The 23,556-nt window shown below is 32.5% G+C and overlaps 1 protein-coding gene across 1 annotated transcript; it reads left to right on the plus strand.

Moving 5' to 3' along the window:
- The first annotated feature begins 1,598 nt into the window (after positions 1 to 1,598).
- Positions 1,599 to 21,922, plus strand: LOC148310853 (uncharacterized). The gene is made up of 5 exons (XM_088257658.1): positions 1,599 to 2,120; positions 3,533 to 3,630; positions 7,065 to 7,339; positions 8,114 to 9,301; positions 20,198 to 21,922. Exons 1-5 carry the CDS (start codon positions 2,118 to 2,120, stop codon positions 21,745 to 21,747), a joined length of 3,114 nt encoding a protein of 1,037 aa, XP_088113784.1. The 5' UTR covers positions 1,599 to 2,117; the 3' UTR covers positions 21,748 to 21,922.
- The last annotated feature ends 1,634 nt before the right edge of the window (positions 21,923 to 23,556 follow it).

Raw genomic sequence — 23,556 nt, forward strand, 5'->3', positions numbered from 1 at the left:
TTTTATTTTTATAATTTTCAATGTCTGAGTTGGGTCGTTCTTGTTAATTTTTAAATCTTGATATGCATTATTTCTTACTTTATTGTTTTTAAATAAGGGCGATCGCTGATTCCAAAAGCATTCATTGCTCAGATATACAATAAAAAAAATTAACGTTTTCTCATCTCTCCAGCGAGACTTCCAGAGTGAAGTCGTGCACGAATACCTATTGCAAACAACTGATTGATGCTAGCATGCTTATAAGAAAACCTGTTCAAACTTGCTCAAAACACCCCCATTCCAACTGCACTACAAGTGGCATGCCCGAAAATCGAACGACTATCGATTTTAGCATGCTTATTTCCAGCAAAATACGTACACATACTACTAAGTAGCATTTGCTCAATAATGGCATGCTCATGTGCAATAAATGGACATGTGTATCTAGACCTTAAGGGGTTCGAATTTTTCCGTACAGGAATTTAACGAACATGTTTTCTCAAACGATCTATTCACATATCATTTTATAAAAAAAACTATTTTTAAAACTATTTTTAAGTTATTAAAATCTTTGGTTTGAGGTAGGTTTGTCAACATTTATTTAGTCATGTTTCAAAGTTTTGGATAGCAAAAAATGAAAAGAAACGTTGTAGGGGGTGAATTTAAGCAGTTGCCCGTCTTATCGTTGACAAATGACTAAGACGATGATCTGTTGGTTTTTATTAAAAATCAGGTTTGAGAATGTCTTGACCATGGAAATACTTCAACGAATGCATAATCTACAATATATTGAATAATTGAGTTGGTATTGGATTAAACAAAAATGACGATCTTAATTATAAATAACCAGCAGTTCTGGTTTTATCAAGAAAAATCTTAAAATTTTATATCATTCCCTTCTTTATATCTCATAGAAAAAGGTTTTTGTGCGGTTATCAATATTTTTTCAAAAATAAATCGGTTGTAAATTACTGAAAAAGGAGACTTGCGTTTACACTTCACCATAATTTTAAACCAAATATTGATAAATTGATAAAAATAAAGGTTACACATTTTTTGTAAATAACTCTGAAAAAGATTTCAATTTTGAAAAAAAAGGTATCCCGGAGAAAAAAAAGACTGCCTAGGGGTAAACAGAGAATTAAAGTTATACTCAAGGAAAGCCTATGATGTAAACAAACGTCTCATCACGGGTTTTGCTGAGTGAGACATTCATCAAAAAATAATAATTTATTTAATTATAAAAATTTTAAAAATAAATATAAAACAAATCGATTTAATATATTGAAATGATAATATCATTCAAAATTATTTTTATAGAGAATTTTACACAATAAATGTATAATGTGTTATTTTCTCATTTCAAAACGTTTAAACTTTTTTCTTATAAAAAATGCAAAGATCAGAACGACGAAACATCTTGTAAGTATAAATTCGTATACCTAAGGGCTAACCCTGTGTGGAAAAATAATGAAATCATACCACACCTAATATATACCTACCGGTTCCGGATAAATATCACTGCTCAGATAATTAGGTATCTTGAAACACTTATAAGCAAGTACTTTAGATTTTGTTTATGGAACGTATAAGTTTGTTTTTGTTTCCGGAATAGCGACATCCGGGAATTTCACATCACGAGTCGCAGGACGAGGACAGAGCACGTGTTAAAAAATAAGGATTTACTCGACTATTCTGTTAATATATCAAATATATAATATTGTAGTACCTAAAATACTTTAGTTAAGCAATGTTTTACAGTTGATCCCTTTTTATTAAAACAGAAATTCCAAATACAAGTTGAATTGTAATGCGCAGGTACACTCGACTGTAACACATTTGGGTCACCTTCGAATGTGTACCTACGGTAGAAAGAAAAACAATCGAAGTGATAATATAAGGCTCTTGTTTCTTCTTAAGAAACGGAAAGCTGAGCGATGCTTTATTTACGGTGTTTGTGATACGTAAAGTACTGTATATATACGATATTATTTAGTGAAAACGCTGCGTCGTCAACATCCACCATCTTGTCTGGTCGTCTAGATCTGACGTCATCGGACTATTCTGCGAACGATAGGACATTTTCGCCTTCCATTATGAGCTAAAAGTCTTCTCTGAGGATTATAAAACTCAGTATCATGGTAAGTTAAATACGTGACTAGTTTAAAAATAAAAATCGCATATCACGTACGTCGTTACACGTGGTGAATATTTAAATAAATGAACTCGTCTTTGTTTTCTTTATTTCCCGGTATCACGTTTCAGGACAGCCGAATTACATATATTTTTTTTAAAGAAAAAAAAACGTACATGGAGATACATACATAACATACCGATGAGTAATTTAAATTACTCATTTTATTGTAAACGTTTCCATCAAATCAGCTGTTGCGTAGACGCGTCAGCGGTGCTCAGGGCGTTTTCCGTTCGCAGTCACTATTAAAAATAAATCTGCAATTATCGCCGATTCGCTCGCTCCGTGAGTCACCTTGCTGTCTAAGTCCCATGTAAATATTAGGAGTAGCATTTTTTGCTGTTTTTAATTTTGAAGTCTCGTATCGTTTTCGAATTTTACTTTCAACAACCTCATCAATACAATGAACTTTGTAAAATTAGGTCAATCTATTTTAAGAGGTTAAGATATTCGAAAAAATAAAAATTGTAATTTACTACTTCGCAATCATGGCATATTGCTAAATTTTTGCTGTTTAGCCTGAAACATTTTTATAAAAATATTTTAAAACAATGTAGCATGACTTGCTATCTGATTTAAAAAACGTTTAACCTTTAAAATATGACTTGTATATTATTATAAAATGTAAAAAAAATTGACTATTGTTTGTTACGATTAACGTTATTTTTTTTCCTTGCAAAATGCATTTTGTTTATATTTTAATGGAATATATTTTTATTTTCTTTAATATGCAACTTAAAATCGAGAAATCAAGAGTGTAAAATACTTACTCTTGATTACTGGTTTTTGGTTACTGTTTGATTACTGTTTTTGATTACTGTTTTTGGTTACTCAAAAATAAATAAATTACCGAGTGATTTTTTCCAAAATTACTCTTAAATGAATGGAGGCTTTTAAAAATAAAATTGTATATTTTTGTTGAGTCAATTTTTATTTCAAATGGAATAAATTAATTATTTAAATATTACTAATGATTTTGAACAGTATAGATCACTTTTAATTTTGTCATAACTTTTATGTGTAACCAGCATGTTTTCTTAAAAAACAACATGCTAGGCACAGCTGTCGATGGTCAAAATTTAAGATTTGGAATAAGCAAGATTTCCCCAGAAACCAAAATAATAATCTCCAAAACAAAATGTTTTTTTTTTTATAATTGGCATCTGCAGACACTAGATATCATAAATTCATACTGCTTTCTATTTGTCCCACTCAACAGTTTCATAATCAATAATAAATCAGTCATTCAGTTTTGAATTGCTCTACATTTTAACACAGCACTCAAATAGAAAATAATTTTTTTCAAATATCTTACGTACATTATGATTTCTATTAACCTTTTTTGTGTTTTTTTTATAGCCTCGAATTGATCCAATCCAGCTCTTGAGGTGCCTTAGTGTTCTCTTGTCTCCAAATGGCGGCATCAGAAGCACAGAGGAAGTGAAACGTCTCGCAACGTAAGTACTCTTTTATTATCATTTATTTACTGGCCCCTGGTATAAGCTTCCCCGTGGATGGTAGTATAATATTATTGATTCTCTGCCTATAAGAGAAATGCAAGTTCAATTTGTAGTATCGTTGTAAAAGTTCAAATCGTATTAGCGGGTAGTTCACACATGTGCAAATAGTATTTTGATATCATTTTCTTTGATATCTTAAGTCTCATAGTCTTAAACCTCTTTAAAAATGTGTGATACTTTCACTAACCTAGTAGTTTTAAATGTGCATCAGCTAGAGATGTGTTTACAACTACTATGCCTATTAATAGAGAGGTACACCTAATGCGTATCTTTCAAAATTTGCCTGTCTTATGATGTATGGGATAGTTCAGGGGCGTGCACTCCATATAGGCAAAAAATCAGTGCCTATCCTAACTTACCCGTATGACATAAAAACGCAACCAGTACCTACCCTACCTTACTAAATAGAACCAAGCATACCTTAATACCACAGAATATTATCTACAATCTTTTTCAACCTTTCCTGAGAACCAAATTTTTGTGTTTAAAATCTGACTAGTAATGGAAGTGGACGAGCATTTCTTAAATTTATCCAATCGATTTCTTCATAAACCGCAATTAAAACTGATAATGTCGTAAAATATAGTATTTAAAAAGTATATACTGATTATAGACATTTATTTTCGATACTGAAAATATTTCCTGAATCTATGCACTCCATGAATTAATTACGATTGAGGAAGGGTGACTACTACTTGCTTTGGGACAAATTCATGAATTTAATTGTCTGAAATTAGAATATCAGTTTTTTTTAGTAAATAAAATAAATTCAGAGGGATGACTATTTTTTGAAGTATGCTTTAAAATTATGTTTTGTGATAGCTTACTGGGTCCATACTATATACTACAAATACACAACACGCATATATATGTAATTTATTTATTCATTGATTGCATCAAAAAACAGAAATGTTTAAATATTGGAACTAAAATGATCGATTAGACTACGCTGTGCTTCTTGCCGATGATAGTAGAGAAGACCTGCAGGCGCTGGTGACACAGGTGTATAATGTCTGCGAGGAAAGTGATTCCCTGGTGAATGTTCACAAATCCAAAGTCATGGTTTTTGAAAGAGATGAATGTAGATCTGAGTGTAAATTAGTAAACAGGGAAATTTTGGAACAGTTAGATGATTTTGTTTATTTGGGAAGTATCTGGTGATGGAAAGATTAATAAACATAGAAAGGAGAGTGCATCATCAAGTGCTTCAAATACTTGTTGAAAGTGGTCAGGTCAGGAGTTGGAATAATAGGCCAGTATGTATGAGGAGATGCATGAATGAGGAAGAAACAGAGATTGTTTGCAAGGGCACAGTGGTGTGGCATTCTATTCTCTCTGCCTACCCCTATATAAAAACGGCGTTATGGTTAGTTATTAATTAGCAGATCCGCTCGTTCAGTATCATAGATTAAGGTTTTTGGTTTATTTTGTTTTTCAATTTATTTTTTGTCATCAATAGAATTTATGATTAAAAAAATCTCCCCTCCCCCTCCGATCACCAATTATTTTCATTTAATTGATTGAGTTTTAATGATCGGATCACTTAGGTGATACAGATCTACTAGCGGCTCAGTTCTTCTGAATGGACAGATCTTACCCACCTCCATATAAAATGGAATATCTGGATATTTTCTTACACTGAGTGCAGGGTTGATCGCATTTTCTTCATGTATTTAGCGATAACACATAACAAACATAATCAGTCCTACACTGCTTCTGTAAGATGCAGTGCCCTATGCACCTTTGGATGTAGATAAGGGTTAGAAGATTTTATTTAAACATATTTTTTTATATAAATGAATTGAGTTAAACAAGTAACTAATATTACCATTGCTGAAAACAAAGTCCCCTTGAGCTAGTATTTTACCAATATGGCGCTATATACATTATCTTTTTTTAAAAATTATTATCAATTTTATTACAATCAATTAATAAAAAGTTTTTATATAAAAATTCAACCTAATTGTTTCTGTTTTCAAATCTGTCTGGAACTTATGGTGTTATCTAATTAAATAACATCAAATTTATCTAAGTTAACATTTTATATTTAATTGCACCATAAGATAATTTTATTTTCTCATGTTTCTAGACCTTGCATGTGTTCCCACAAAAACATTTTACTCGCAATCATTTCAGTTAATTTGTGTAAACAATGTTGTGAGTAAATGAAATTTTAACACTTTGACTGCCAGTAGGATTTTCAAAAATGTTTTTTGTGTTTTAAGGTGTTATTTCATAAAATCAATATGAACACAATAAATATCTGTTTTGATATAAATTTTTGCCAAATTATTGAGTTTTGCAAAATTATGTATTGAGAAACTGACAGCACAATTGGTAGAATTCGAAATATGGCTTTGTCCACTCTGAATAGCAATTATATATTTATAAGCGCACGCGTCTGACAGCTCAAAGAAATCAAATCAATATAAGATATATGGTGTTGGTCACCAGTGCCTGACATAAGAGTCAATGTGTTAAATGGCTAAAAATAAAAATCAAGCATTGAATGAAGCATTAGCCGAAGCTTTTTTTTTACACTTAATTTTAATTTAAAAATTAGAAGAAAAAGATTATTCTCTCATTCCTTGTTTTAATAAAATCTAATATGGTTTATTTAAAAAAATAATACTCCTCTTTTTTAAAAGTTTGAGAATTTGCATTTTCATTCATTGTTAATTTTATATATTTTTGTAAATAATTTGGCATTTAGGATTACTTAGTTTGAAATAAATCTCTCACTTTTGGATGTAATGATCAGGCAGGCGTTAACTGAAATTACACAACATCATGACATGTTTTTATAAATAAAAAAATCACTTGCTTCAGGTGAAGCTTCAAGTGAGGCTTCGTGTGTTAAATGGTCTTTAGAAATAAATAATGACTCAATGATGAGTTAATTTATTTATGAGATTAAAAGGAAATATGAAGATTCTTTTTAATATATATCGGGAATTTACATGAAAAATATTACATAAATTGTAATTGCCATCACAAAATAACATACAAATACACTCTTTCGACGATGGGAATAATGTTTAAATTAATTTTAGTCTTATTCCGTCACTTAATTTTAAAAAATCCTCGGAAGAAGTTGTTACCTTATTAAGTTTTTAGATTCGAACACTTGCAGATAGTTTTGACAATTCGACATCAAAAACTTAAGCTAGAAAGAGATTATGTGAAGAAAATTCAATGAAAATATGTTTTCTCACAAATTTATGGCTCTTATTTTAAAATAGGGTTTGTTCAATTTGTATTACTTTATTACTATAGAACTTTGCGGGGCAAGTTTCACCAGGTGGCTAAGTAATTGTCGTAGTTTTGTGTGTAAAAACTTGATTTCATACTGATTTCATTATTATTTTTAGGCTTATGTTGCGATTTTCAAAAAAACTTGTTTCAAAATGCATTTACATTCAAATACTGAAGAGCACAGATACAGATGTGCTGGGCTCTTTTATGGGTGCTGGAGGATGGACCCTTACACTCGGATGGATAGATGAGAGCATCGAGGCCAAAAACTGGCCATTGGTTTTAGAAATTCTTCAGTTACTTTTTCTGTGTCCAGTAGATGTTGAGAGATTAAAGACTAACACTTTCCCCAAAAGGATTAAAGGTCTTTCAAAGGAAGGAAATAATCCAGGTACATTAGTTATTTTTTTTGAAAATTATAATTATTTGTGTATTACTTGTGTTCAATAAAATCACAATATCCATTAAATGGATATTAAAATCATGTCTTCAAAAATATTATTGTTTTTATTAATTAGTTTTAATTTATCACATCAATATTTCTGAATTTTGTCTGATTTTTTATATGAATCTTTTGACCTATTCAACTCTGATCCTGCGGGCCAGTTTTTAGTGTTAACAAAATGTGTAATTTTGTGATACATTGAAAAGGAAATATGATCCTACCCATTGTAAATTACCTTCGTAAGTGCTCTAATATTGTTTATAAAAAACATCAAAACTCAAAACTTTTAAACATATTTTACAAATTTACTCACTCATTAAAAATATAAAAAGGCTTGAAGTATTGTTTTTATTATATACCAAGATTACTTTTTACAGCAAAATCATATCAAAAATATTTTTTTCAAATACTTGAATATCGACATATTTAATAAAATAAGTAATATCCATTTTACAACCTTTACATTTTGTTTGATATTTAGAAATAAATCTCAAAAATCTTAACAAAAAGGTATAAGATGTAAAAAAAATGAGTATTGTAGAGAAGACTTGTATTTTATGACTTTGGCTTTTATTTTATAAGTGTATACAAATTCAGTTTCTAATATTGAGCAGGCTCGGGGTTGAAATATCATAATACTGTTTCGCAAACTTATTTACATTACGAAAATGTTTGTTCTTCTTGTCGCTTGAATCATTACCATGAGTAATTTTATTGCAGGTGTTCAATTTTTAGCCTCAAAATTAGTGGAACGTTGGCTGAAAGTTGTGAAAGGTGAAGTGGTTCCGCCATTAATAGCATCTGAATTGCCTGTCCTACCAGATTTTCCTACAGAATTAGTTGGTAATAGTGAGATTGGTGATATTAATCACATAGAACCTACAGAGGACATTTCCAAAGATGAGTGCAAGCAAACTGATTTGGAGGAAATTCCTTCCACTGATAAAGAAGTAAAAAATGAAGCCATTCCGCCATTCAAAATTTGCTTTAAAAATGGTAAGCAAGTGGTATCAAAAATTGATGACAAAATTTTAAAGGAGGATGAGAAATTGGCTGATGCTGCATCTTCAGATTCGGATAATCTTCCACTTGATCAAAGTAACAAAACATCGGACTCCTCAAAAAGAAAAGAAAAAAAATTGATAGATAAGAAATCACATTCTGAAAAAAGTCACAAAGACAAAGAGAGCGATAAAAACAAAGAGAAAGAATCCCATAAAAGTAGAAGTAGTAGTTCTAGCCGGTCTAGTTCAAGTAAGAGCTCTTCACATTCTAGAAGTTCTTCCAAATCCAGTGACAATCATAAGAGAAATAGTGACTCTAGGAGAGAGAGTGATTCGAGGAGAGAGAGTGACTCGAGGAGGGACAGTAAAGATTCATCTAGAAAACATAGTAAAGATAAAGATAGACACAAATCTACCGATAAGAAGGATACCGCCAAAAGCAATGACAAAGATAAATCCAAAGATATTAAAACTGTTGATAAAAATAAGGATATGTTAGATAAAACGAAGGATTCCAAGGAATCGAAAAATCAAATTGCTTTTAGTAAACTAGGTAAAATTCCCAAAAAATCTTCTAATTCTGGAGATAAATCGGAAATTAAAAAAGACAAACCTTCTATATCTATCGAAGTTAGAAAACCGAATGATCCAAATAGACCAAAAACAGTAAAAATGTTTCACTCTAAATTTAGGTCCCACGGTCTAGATGAGGAAGCAAAGCCACCTCCTCCACGAGGGTCAGTAAAAAAAGTCACTCCTCCCATAGTCACTCCACCCCCAGTAGTAGTCCCTAAGAGGTCTTCGCCCATGCATTCCACTGACGCACCTCCAGAAAAGAAGCCTAAAGTTATGGAGAATGTGGAAAAACCTGGTGCTATAAAATTAATTCCTGCTAAACCAAAACGTAAGTATCCTAACATATATACTTACAACTTACTGAAAATATTAACTAGTTGTTTGTTTTCAGATAATGGCCACATTGGATGGGCTGCACTTGTAATAAATAAGTTTTGTGATTTGGTAAGTCTAATGAGTTAGTACGAAAGCAATAAGATGAAATCTCGCCTTTCTGTGATATGTCTGTTCTAATAATGTTTTCCTACAGCACATCGAAGCTGATCGCTTTCTCGGAATCCAAGATGCTCACCCAAGTGCTTCAGTAAGTCGTTTGATCTGCGGTAATCTATTTTATTTTACTCTAAATGTTTTTTAATAGGAAGGATTTTTGTTGTTATAACATGAAATACAAGGTTGTAATACTATTTAAATACATGTGTATTTAGATATTGTTTCAATGTGTCATGTTAAAAGAAAACAGCATTTTTACTGGATAGGTCGAATTACTGACAGGCCTGGAGTACCTGAAGAAATATGGCTACACATCATCGTACATGTCGGTACTGACTTGATTTTGAGATAATATTCAGCTAGGTAATCAAGTAGGTACGTTTTTATAATTTCTTCTAAGATTAATATTCAGCCATTATCAATATTTATGTACCTGTTTGGAAATTATATCAGAAGTTAATTACATAATGTGTTGTCTTTTTTGGATTTTACATCCAGGCTAGGCACCTACCTTTTTAAATACATTATATATTTCCGTGATATCCCTAAATCTTTATTTTCATTAAAAAAATTGGTATCACAGTAAAAAGTTATTGAGATCTACTACACAAATTAATACCTACATAAATAATACCGTAAAATTAAGCTGTCAAAATAATCATACATATTTGCTGCCTTAAGAGTATCAAACTGTTCGCTCCTGAGGTTCTTGGAAAATAAGCAGTTTTGCCCTTAAGCTAACAATAAGTATGTTAATAATATATATATATATATATATATATATATATATATATATATATATATATATATATATATATATATATATATATATATATATATATATATATATATATATATATATATATATATCTCTAATATATATATATATATATATAAATGATATTGTGGTTTTAATAATTTCTGGTTACTAATTACATGTGGCTGTGGTCACTGGATTTTAACAACAAAAAACTATTAATATATGTATTTTTGGTTTGAACTGAATCTCCCATTTTAATGACTACAACGAATTCATATTTGTAACCTTATTGAAATTATTTGCTCGGTTCAGTTGGTTCTAGTTCCCATTTGGTTCCTGAAATTAAATAAACCTTTCCTCACAAAAAATCTCTGAATAAGATATCAGCAACTATATATTTTAAATGCAGATGAGACGATAGAGGGCATATATAATTTCAGGAAGTGAATCTTGAGTTTTAAATAAACAGTCATCAATTTGTTTGATATTTAAAAAAATTACAATAGAAACCTTTTATTTTGGGTTTAAGTAATATACCAGTCAGTAAGATATTTTCTACAGCTTAGATGTAAAAAGACATCAGTTTGTGGAGCTGTCCCATATTACTTAGAATTAGATCATTCTCTAGATTAGATTGATAACACTATTTATACTGACTCATTCTACTTGCATCCCAGAAGACACATTGTTGATTCATGTAATCTTATACATACAGTTGAAAACACTACATATTTGCATAACAATTTACAAAAGAAACATTACATGAAATTTCAACATCAAAATTATTTGGCATTTAACACAATTCTTACTTAATTTTTGTTTTATAAGAAGGTCAATATTATACCATATCTCACCCTGGTTATAAAAGTAATTCAGTGGACAACCTGTGATTTTTCGGTAGAACCATTTGAAAATTAAATTCTAACAATTTTTTTAAAAATATTTTGGTCACTCGTAGCCGAAAGATATGCATCTGGTAAAAAAAGCTCTTTTTAAGTTCCACCACCTTTATTACCGGGGTGCGGTATCATAGAGAGAGAGTGAGTAGTAAACATGAAGAGAATGACCTATGGTGTTATGACATTTCTGAGGCTTTTGATAGCAAAGACAATAAATCTTCTATATATGGACAAAACAAGTCGACTGGAGGAGTTGTGTTTCTCAGAGAAAGGGGGTGGCTTTTTATGAGCACGCTAATTTATTACATAATATGAGAGATACCGAGATATTAAATCTAATTCAAGAAAATTCCAGAAATCTTGTACTGACTAGTGAAACCATCACTCTTGCTTCGATTGAAACTGCAACCGAAAAAAATCAGGCATTCAAACTGATGTGCATAACATAAAAGAGATCGTGTAAGAATTATCTAAATTTTGTGTTTCATCTCATAAAATATGATTTCTTACAAATAATAATTTTTGTTTGAATAAAATCAATTTGAATCATCTGTATTAACACCAGAGATGTTTCAAACTTTATGAATATTTAATAACAGAGAATTTTACTTTTATGAACTGTAAAAACAAATAGAATTTTTTGTTCTATTGCTTTAAAAAAAAAACAAAAAAAAGGCGTTGAATATAAATATTGGTGTAAAAATATGTCGCCTAAAGTCAGTGCCGGATTAAGAATGGCAGCGGCTCTAAGCTAAAATATTCAGTTCATAAAGTTTCAGTATTGTCTCAAGATTAGGAAGCTCAAATTCGATTCTATCACGAATTGTACAAATCTTGGATATTCGGGATAATCCATTTTTGATGTATTCCAACACTACGGTTGTCAGATTTTCACCCGTGTGGCTTTCTAGAGGAATTAAAGTTTGAATCTTTCAACTGGTTGTCCACCCGCTCGTGACATCTAATAATCACTGTTAATTGATCAACACGTGAAATATCCGGTACGAAATCTACTGATAAGCGGAAATACTGGGCGATAAAATTTGAATGAATAATGATAAAAAATATTACGGCTACCAATTTTGCGGCCTTAAGCTATAGCTTATTCAGTTTATACGCAAATCCAGCACTGCCTAAATCAATTCGCGCTCAAAAATTTTAATCATGGATTGTACTGTAAATCAAATTCCTAAATTTTGATGACCTCATTTTCGCCATTATTTGCATGTTTGAAAAATGTGATATTCTCAACAAAAAATGTTAAAAGGATGATTTCCATAAGACTCCCATCCGCACCGATGTAGCATACGCCACTGCATCAAAGCGACGCAAATTGTAAATGTTAACTTGATCGCAAATTACGAAATGTAATCAATCTCGCGCTTGTGAGAACAATAAACTTAGGCAACAATAATATGCCTAAAAAAAATCACTTGTGCTTCTTTTGACCTTTCCCTGGGAATCGAACCCGGGCCTCATGCACCGTAATCAAACGCTCTTAACTGCTATGTTTTGCGACAATAAAGATAGCACTTAATACGATGAACCGAAATTTAAAAGCTGTAGTAAGGAATACAAAATGTGTTACTTAAATTATTTCAGTTTGCCTGGTACGAGTTTAAAAAATGCTTAATTTGCAGTTATAAAACTAACAAAGCAATGCAGACACAAAAATAAATAGTGGGAATCTCTTTTAAGTGCATTTTTAGCATTTATGACGAATTATTATGATCTTTTTTTAAATTCTTAATAAAAGTCCAAAAACCCAAATTAATCGTGGTATCTTTGCTATCATCGTAGCGGTTTTTGGCATTTACTTTTTAAAGATATCTTTCAAATGTTGGCCGCCACTGCGTTTTAGAACGTCCATTCTAAAGGCCTAATTTCCGACGACGCGTTCAAGCATTTCGATCGGTATGACGCGAGCAATGTTGACTTCCAATTGAAATTGGTTTATCCACAAATAGAAGTATCCCCAAGAAATAGTGATATCACGATATGCCAATTCACCGGCTCAAAACGAAAAATCGACTTCACCGATCGATCTCAATAGAGCCATTGCTTCACGCTCTGTGTAGCAAGTCCTGTAAGGACCATATGTCGAGATCTCGGGCTTGAATTCCAGCCATCAAATTGTCTGCCATAAATCACACCAAACCGTCGTCTTTTTGTGGATGAAATGGAAGTTCTGGAGCCTCCTCGAGTTTCTCGTCATTCCAAATGCGGTAAATTTACTTAATGACGTAGCCATTGGGCCAGAAATGGGCCTCATCGCTGAAGAAAATTTCATCCGAAAACAGTGGATCTTGAAATTGAACAATTGGCAAACTTTTTTTGAAGTCTTTCTCTGAAGACTCGAGCGTAATCTGTCAGTAATGCCGATTGAAAAAAGGTCATAATGAATCACCCTGTATCAACAAAAAGTATCAAAACAAGTTTTAAACTGAAATATAAAAATGAAAAACTTAAGATTAATTTTAATACTTAAGCATTGCACGGCTGTCCAAACTTATAACACAGTAAGGGACATTTTTTGTCGTACGTTTTTTTGCATTTTCGGACTGAGTAGAATCTACTTAATCCAAAAATGCAAAAAAATACTACAAAAAATGTCCCTTGCTGTGTTTTGAGTTTGGACAGCCGTGCAATATTTTTGCTTAACGTGCAAATCTTCTAAGTGCATTGACCTAAATAGCGATTAAACGTCAAACTCCGCCAAAAAAAATTAAAGCTTTTTCTTAAACTGAAGGTCATAGCTTAAAAAGAAAACGTCATGTAGTTCGTTTCTTATATTTTTTTTAGCAATTCAGCTTCAACGTTATTTTTTATGGTTACTAAGCGTTTTTTTTTAAATGTTTTTTTTAAACCTATTTCGCCCGTGTAAAAATTACAAAACTCATGTATTGCAAACAATAGTTTTTCAAAATTGGAGCCACTAGCAGGATGGCCTAGTCCATCGCAATACAAAATTTGATCAAATAGGAAAACTATCGCGAATAAGGAAAAAATCGTACCGTTAACCTGTTACTCGTTCCGCCACTGCCGGTTTGCCGCTGTTATAGCGTTAGGTGATGTTTTGTGTTACGTATAAAGGTGGAGACTGACCGGGGCATTTCGTCGTAACGTAACACGTTACGATGCGAAAATTCAGGCAGTCAGTACACCGAGCCGAGCGCTCCATCCATAGTTTCGGATGCTCTGAATTCGGCGGAATCTGAAACGAAATTAAAATACTAAAATTGAATAATCTTTTTAAGCATATACTCGTATCTAATATTACGCGCTTAAACTGAAAGATTTAATATGAAGAAAAAATTCCAGCATGCTTCTCATTAGAATCTCGTTAGGAGTCGATTACGAAACAACTTTAGATTGAATAGTCGCTCCCAGCGCTAAAATGGTTGTGTACCCCTGTTCTTCTAGGCTATAATCTCGCAATAAGTCTATAATATCGTCATATTGCAAGAATTTTTTTATCGAACGTCCCTCGCAATGAAAAATTATCAATAAAAAGTATAAAAGAAAATACGACATCCACTTTTGCTGGTGGTGAATCTCGCTTATGGCAGATTGTGAAAATAAAGACAATTGGATTGATAAACCACTCTTAAAGGCGTCTGTTAATAATGGACATCTACACTGACAAGTTAGCGGTAGCGGGTATATTGCCCTCTGGGCTACAAATTGAAGTTATGGCTTTAACTCGCTAGTGTAGATAATTTCAGTCAAGAATATTTTTTTTAATGTTCTGACGATACGCATTAAAAACCTGTTTTAAAACGATAGAAATAAAGGACAGGAAGTAAAGCTAAAGTTGTCTACGCTACGAAATTAAAACCTTAACTTCCAGATATAATCCTTGTTGCATAAAGAACGGACAACTTTTTAAATTTATGTTTCTTATTTTTTTCTATCTATTTTTTTATTTGTTTCCGAAGCAGGGTTGGTCAAATCCGCGTTATTTGTTTTGCCACGAAAAATAAGGTTGCCGAACATGTAGTTTTATTTGGCGGCCTAATAGTGGCGAGTGCTGAATTAGTTAACGGGGGATCGAGCGAGAGTTATAGAGGGGTGCCGCAGTATAACTGGGGTCCGGGTTTGAGTCCCGCCGATCGCAAAAATGAATGATTATATTTAATTGGCTGTCGTGTCGCATTTTTCATGCATTCCTTTTCCATAATTTCTTTCTTATAAGAAAAAATATGCCATTGAAGTATACATTTATCGGGTTTTTATTGCTTAGTAGTTTTAGAGCTTTGAAACATTTTAAATGCGGTGAAGAAGAAATGAAGCACTTCAAAAAAATCATCCATTAAAACTACCGTAATATCTAGTACGTTGCTATTTCAGAACATCGAATTTGCCAAGTAGTACCATTATGACAAAATATATTTTTATGATCATACTCACCCTTAAAAAAACCTAAGATCAATAATGTGTACCATATGTTATCCTACGTACCTCCACAAAAAAAATCTTTGAAAATCGACAAATCAGCTTAGTAATATCTTGAATGCCTCATATCGTTGCTTTGCCATCGCCTCATATCATTGCTTGCTTTCTCGGCTGACTGAACTTTGTTTTCGTACTCATTTTCAATTCGTTTTAGTATTTCGTCTTGTAATAAGAACAATTTGAATTAGGTATCAAACTACGGTAGCGTTATTTATATACTCACAAATAATCAAATGAGACAGTTTAGGTGAAAAAAATAATTCCAACCTCGATATGCATCATTCCAAACAATGAATATTTTTCATTAAAATGTGTAGTTTGATCGAAAGCTCAAATATTTTCATTTATGTATCGAACATTATTTATTATCATCGAGAAAATTTAAAAAACTACCCTGCCTGACCCTGTTACTGTCTTTGTCACGTTGCGTGGCACCATATATGTACAATTTGAATCACAGGCTAAGCCGTGTTATATTTTGAGTCTTGGGTCAGCGTCGAAATCATTACCATCTAACTATTTACGGTACCAGATTGAAATATTTTGCGATATTGTATAATTTTAAAATCAATATTGATATCTGATATTATTTTTTTAACTAACCCCGGACATTAAAAAAGAGGTTCAAATCGTGAAACTAATTTTTACTAGGAGAATCAGTCTGAGTCATAATTAGCCTCATCTGCATATCTACGTAACATTTACCTACCTATCCACTACGTCCGCGAACGAGTGGCATCGCAAATGCAACTAGATCCTATCGGATACTTTTACACTCTTCGAGGTCCACCATCAGTGATCCATTCCGATCTGATTCAACTGCAAACAGCGATGCTCACTGTAAATCGCACGTTTTCGCTGTTTGTCTGCATAGGAGAAATGCAAATGCGCGCTGCGCTGCACGTTCGCTAACGCAGTGGATACTCTGCTTTAAGAAACGCGATTAGTAGGCGTGCAAACTGATATGACGCATACGTTTCCCGAATGCATATGGCGGGCCATCCGGTTCATCAATGATTCTTGTGATGGCAAAATCCTATCTGTCAGTACATCAAGCTTAGTTTGTCATTTACACTGATACACATCCATCATGGATACAAATAATAACTTAACTTCTTATACTTGCAGAGATAGGCCTTCACCGCCACCGGAAGTAATAAATGAAGCGGATGGTCTGCCATTCATTTATCTGCTAATTATTTGTACTGGTCAGCCATTATTCACACTTACTCAAAATTAAACTTCCTTACTCGTGCGATAAATATTGTCATATGCAGTCGGATAAACTAATTACGTTTAATATAGGGATCTGAAATCAAATATTTTGGAAGAATACCTAAAAGACGTAAATCCGAGCGTTTGAATGGGAATTCGCTTTTTAACCATGTTACTATTTGTGAAGAAATAAGGGAATATAAAGAAATAACTTTCTTTATTTTAACGGCGCCTAAAAAAGTTGATTCGTGTCGTCATCACTGGTTCAAAAATGTGAGTCTCCTCGCATGAACCTTGCGAACGCATTAACAAAGTATATGAATGATGATGCACGCGGCGAGAAGACGAGTAAATAAAACTGCGAGAAAGTCAGCATGCGTTGATGCGTAAATGGTGAAATATGCCGCCAACGCGCGGACACGAATGCCCAATGCATAGTTGGGCATTTGCGCCATAGAACCAGCGTCATATCGATATATATTTTTCGAACAAATCGCTCAACGAATGACTCAATGATAGATAGGAAATTATTATCAGCATTTTCGAAACACCAGTAATTATTATTTTTGCCCTCAATTTTACATACACATTTTTCTTATCTAATGAAATATACCGTAAATAACATCAAATACTCGTATCAGAATTTATCACCATTTTTTTTTTCATAGGAAAACAATGCCAAAAAAACCAACAAGATATTCCCTACATTTCAGTTGTATCGAAAATGGTGGCAACGCAGACGCGTTAATCATGCCAGTGGCGAGTCATGAAATCAATCAATTTACTATCGGCGCATAAAATTTTAAACATAAACAAAAATCTTGGAAAATAATTTCCTGTCAAGAACAAAAATTGTGGTTTCTAAAAATGTATATAGATAAATACAAAATCCCTTTTTATCAATTTAAATTTGTTGATAAATATATTGAATATTCCATATATTACATTATGTGAAAACAGTTAAAGGCTCGCCACTGAAGAACATATTGTATCTTTTCACTCATTCCATAATATGATATACTGCGCTACTGATCTTCGGACCTGTACCCACAAACCGGCTCGAAAAATCCACCAGTAAAGGGCTGAAGAGCTAATTAACGTTGAGCCAAAGGCCCAACCAATAGAGCACCGTAGGGCGGATTGTTTGTAAGAAAGGCCTATCAATAAAGAGCTGATTAATACTGGCCGGAAGGGCCAACCAATAGTAAAAGCCCGAGGAGCCGTATCTAGTGCTGATAATTTCCATAGCGTCATTTTCATGAATAAGTCTGGCGTATCGAAAATCTTTTTGATTTAACTGTAGATTAGGAATGACTCAATTAATGATGGTATCTTTTTAAAGATCAAATATTGTTCCATTCAAATCATTTATTCGATTGATCTAAAACGTAATATGTGTAGAATAAACCTGCTTAGTTGTGTTGACCGGTTACCTAGCAAACAGCTCATTACCCAAGACTGATTATGTTCAGTGCCGGATTTAGAATATTGGCGCTCTAAGCTAAAATACGAATGCGACCCATGTGTTTTTATTGTTTATAAAAAAAGAATATGAATATTCAAATTCAAATAATCTGATAAGCAAATAATCAGTAAGCATACATAAGTATACAAAAGTAACTAAATTAAATTTGTACTTTTCTCGCTTTCAAGTTGAAAATTTTTCGATTACTTTTATTTTATTTGGAAATTTAACAGAACAGTTACATAAACGAGTAACACAAAAAAGGTATTTTTACCATTCCAGTTACAAAATTTCACATTTGAAATTTGATAATAATACCTGGAAGAGGGTCGGGAGGGAGGAAAAGGGAATGATCACAGCTCAAGTCAAAGACGTTATGTAAAAATAGGGACACCACGATATGAATATCGACTCACTATGTAAGCGATCTCAGTGCTGACAAGTTCGAGTAGAGCGATTTTCGCCCATCGTGTATTTCACCCATTGATATTATGTATTTACCAAATGCGAGATACTGTATTGATTTCTTTGACGCCTTTTTTCATTGAGTACATCGGAAGTTGAAGTGTTAAAGTATCGCTTATCAACTAAATTGAGCGCTATAGAATTTAGCGCATTGATGTAATTATTTTCTGTGCAGTCGGTAGTACATAGGTCGGCGACATTTTTGCTTATATCGCAAACCATTTTTTTTATATTTCGAGATTTCTATAAATATTTTGATGAAAATAACATTCATTAGTTATGAAAAATTTTAAACATTTTAAATAATTTTGATAAGTTATTAAAATATAATAAATTGATAAGATAATTATTATTTTATTACATATTATATTTCCTTGTGAACTTTGCTTGTAAAGTTAACTTCACTTTTTTTAATACCCATGTTGCTGATTCGAATATTTAAATGAAATTTTATATAAATAAAGCAATTTTGAGTTCAAATATTTGTTTTAATAAATAAATATCCCGAAATGTTATATATTATATGGTATTACTCTCCATTGGTGGACGCATACAGAAAAATTACATCGTCTTCAGTCAGTAACTCGTAGTGTCAGCGACCTCAATAGTAACGGACAAGAAAATTGGCATTGTTAGCAAGGACCGGGTTCGGATTTAGTTTAATGTGAACATTTTTGCTATTCCCTTTGCTAGTTATTTTTCACGTGTTTGTTACATTTTTTGCAGATTTGCGGTTTTCTCAAAATATATAAAAATAATAAAGTGACCATTTAGTTTTAAATTAAATTCAGAGACTTCACGTACATAGGAGATTTTTTCCATAAACGATTCATTTATATCGAGTCATTTCCGTAAAATATTAGCTCAATGCGAAACCTATCAAGCAAGTGTACAAATGCAAAAACCACGCATTTTGCGTAAATGATTTATTTAACAATTTTGGATGAATGTTTTAAATCATTCTTTACAATCGTAAGAGCATTTAAAAATGTGTTTCATATAAAGCTACGTACTTGGTCGAATGAAACCTTCAAGTTTGTAATAATATTGTAGCATTTCGACATTTTTGTATTTAACCCCAATGACTTTGTACAATTAAATTCGTGACACTTACTAAATTGCGTAAAAAAATAAAATTATCCGTTAATATGTAAGTCAATTAAAAAATATCATTACTTTAAACCATGGACTTATAGTATTATGAATTATGTCAAATAAATAGTACTATAATACCTCCTACCCATTGATTGTGATCTCAGTCATGCGTGAGATGAAAATAATTATATGGTAAATCGATGTTTTTTCCCACAGAAATTATGGTTAAATGTGAATTTATGTATTTTATTGCTTTCGTACTTAAAAATTAGACTTAATGCACAATTTTATTTTGATTGTTTTTTTTTATAAAGTTTTCTCGGTTTTGGTTAAGGGTTCAAGTATTAAAAATTTATTATTGTTTTTTCTTTGTTTCAGCCGCGTTTCTTTTGGAGAGCGACATGTTTATGGATGCTCTTACGGCATCAGCAACCAATAAAAAGGACACTAGAAAAAGAAAAAGAAGAACTAGTACGTCAAAAGAACCTCAAACTGATAGTTCACCACCGACTTCTCCAAATCCAACTAGCGTTCAACCCTCGACTCCCCCTGTCGCTGAATCCTCGAAACCAACTCCTCCTCGTTTTTATCAAGATACTCTCGATACTGAAGAAGAGGATAAAGATAAATCGAATACGTCAAAGGAAGAGCCATCTGAAAAGATTACTAAAGAGGAAATTGAGGACGACTCTGACTCTATGAAAATGAAAAGTCCTCTTTTGTCTCCTCCTAGATTTGTTTCTACAATCGAGGATGAAAGTCCCAAATTGGAAAATATTTTAGATGACATAAAAATGGACGTGAATTCTCCTCCCACCGGATTGAAGGGTGTTCTGTGTGTTCACAAGAAAAAGGGACCGAAGAAAACGTTAAAATGGCGGGAGAATAATTTGGAAGAAATACAATATTTCGAATTGGATGAAACTGAAAGAGTTAATGTTACAAAAACATTCTTAGATATGAAACAGATGGAACGTGTGCATGAAAGGGAGTCTTTAAAGTCAAGAACTACCGACGATATTATGGAAGAAAAAACGCCTTGGAGGAAGTTATATCTGATCGATGCTGTTAATGTGGAGTACGGGAAGAACAGTACAGAAAAGAATGTTCAAATAGCCCGTGAAAAATCCGTTTTGCAATGCATGTACTTTAATAAATCGATGATTCCCGATTCCCCTGCAGAACCTGATAACGAAACTCACGTTACAACGGATCCAGTCATCATTCCTTTGGAAGATGTAAACGGTAGTAACGAAAATGTTACCGATTATCAAAATACACCTTGGCCTGAACCCAAAATAACTCCTATGCCAAACATAAATCAAGGAATTAATATTCAAAATATTTTCAACCCTCTTCCTCCATTTGGAGCCGGTTTTAACCCCTCTAAGGGAATGCCGGTATTTCCTCCAGGGCCAGGTATTATGCCGCCGGAATGGCCAATGAACGGCCCAAACATGATGATGCCGGAAGGAATGAATATGCCTCCCGAAATGTTTATGGGACCAGGACCCGGACAGGTTCCGATGTTTCCGGGTCAAATGGGAGGCGAGTTACCTGTGCTGGATAATATGAACGGCCCGATGTTTCCAGCGGGCTTTCCGGGCCAAATGGGACCCATCATTCCTAATGACCCTGGCATGAGACCACTAGGCCCGCCTGGGCCGGGCGGACCGGGCGGGCCGGGCGGACCCAACGGACCAGGTGGTCCGTACAACTTCGCCGGGAACCGGGGAGGAATTCGACCAAATCACAGAGGACATTGGCGTGGCAAGGGACCTAACGGTTGGAATGGACCGCCGCGAGGAGGCAGTAACCACAATAGGGGGGGAAATGTTCGTTTTTGTATCCATTTCCAAAAGAGAGGATTTTGCCGTCAGGGCGATAAATGTCTTTTCCTGCACCCAGGTGTCAATTGCCCCTTTTAAAAATTAAGTTATTAAATATTTATAGAAAATGGCTGTGATAATAGGTTCTTCTAAAATAGCGGTTTTATGTTAAATAATATTTAAGACGTGCATTGACTTGTTTTAAGATTTTTTATTATTTTCATACCTAGAATTAATTTGTATGAGTATTGAAATTACACTAAAAAATCTCAAACGTTGTTTTACTATAATAGCCTTATTGTGTTTATTTTTCTATGCTCGTTGTTTTGATAGTTTACACTTAAGCGAGCTGACGCGACGCTCCATTAATATACGCTAGCGGTCATATTAGGTGCACCAAAATTTAAGCATTTTTATGCTTTTGACGCAAAATTATTATAAATGTATTTTTCTACTCCTTTTCGACCCTTAATCGTAATGTGAACATTTTATTCGCGTAATCACTAAATAGGAAGTGCTAACGACACACGGCATAATAAGCCAAAGTAACACTTATTTTATATGATTTTTTTCCTAAGTTAGCTAAATTAAAATTTGATCAAAGGATACTGACGTATATTACAATTTGAAGAATGTTGATAACGCATAAATGCATTACCATATAGGGCGAAATATACATCAAATGATGTTAAATATGTTTATTCAAACGTTAAAAACCTGTAAAAATTATGTGTCAAATTATGTAATATACCTTCAAAATATTTTTTTGTTAATACGGGGATAGGTACTATTAAAATTAATAAGTTAGGAATGAAGATCGTCGATTTAGTCGATCCATTTTCTATAACCCGTCTACATTCATAGCTTGTCTTTATTTTCTTACGAGTGTTTTGTAGAATAAGAACTACGTTTTAAGAACCAGGACACATCAATTTAATTGCGCTGTTTCAAAGATTTCCGTTTTCTTTATAATTTAAATGTTTAATACTTATTCTGTAATGCCAGACGATATTATATTATCTTATACTGCATGTAATATCAAACGTTTAAAATTTGTGTAAAAATATAACAGTAATTTTAGCTTTTATCAGAAGAACAACAAAGAACTGCCCATCATATCACTCCTTTCTCTTTGGATCCTCTCCCCCACAACTCCTTCCCTGATCTAACTTCCGGTGGTTTTCTTATTATACATATATTATTATTTTAAGCATATAATTATTTTAAGTTTCTCATTGTAAGTTATCATAATTTTCGTTTTTTCATGTAGCTCTCATTTATTTGTGCACATTTATCTGTCCACTTACTTAAAACAGCTTTTAAAAGTTACACATCTTGACCACTTTCACTAGTCTGTTTATGATTAGTTACAAGATATTTCTTTGTAGCGATGAGCCCGCTAATTTACATATAATTGTACAAGAAGTTTAATACATAAATAAATTGTTTATGCGGAAGTATACCTCAATGTTTTATTTTAATTTTTTGGTTTATTGACACCTTCCATTTTATTTAAAGTATTAAAAAGATATATAAATATGCACACTTTTTGCCTTTACGGGTGGCTTTCATTGAGTGTAAATATCGCCATTGTTTTGTAAATCGCTATCTAATTTCTGTGTGGATACTCTTTCACCCTACTGTACTTTTTATTAACTAAAGTAAAACGTAATGTGTAATTAGCCATTAAGACTTCTGAACATTTTTCTTGTTTTATAAAATAAGTGCCATGAAATATAAACTAATAAATAACCAATATTTGAAAAACGTTTTTTATTAAAAAAATTTAAATAACGTACCCAAATGCATATATTTGGGTAACGTACTTATGCTTATGTATACCGCTGATTTAAAGTGCGAATATTTTTTTTGAAAGGAAAAAGACGTAAAGACATCGCCTATGAAGGT

This window comes from Brachycentrus maculatus, unplaced genomic scaffold, assembly GCF_059751285.1.
Source record: "Brachycentrus maculatus isolate JH-2025_06_01 unplaced genomic scaffold, ASM5975128v1 h1tg000086l, whole genome shotgun sequence".
NCBI lineage: Eukaryota > Metazoa > Arthropoda > Insecta > Trichoptera > Brachycentridae > Brachycentrus > Brachycentrus maculatus.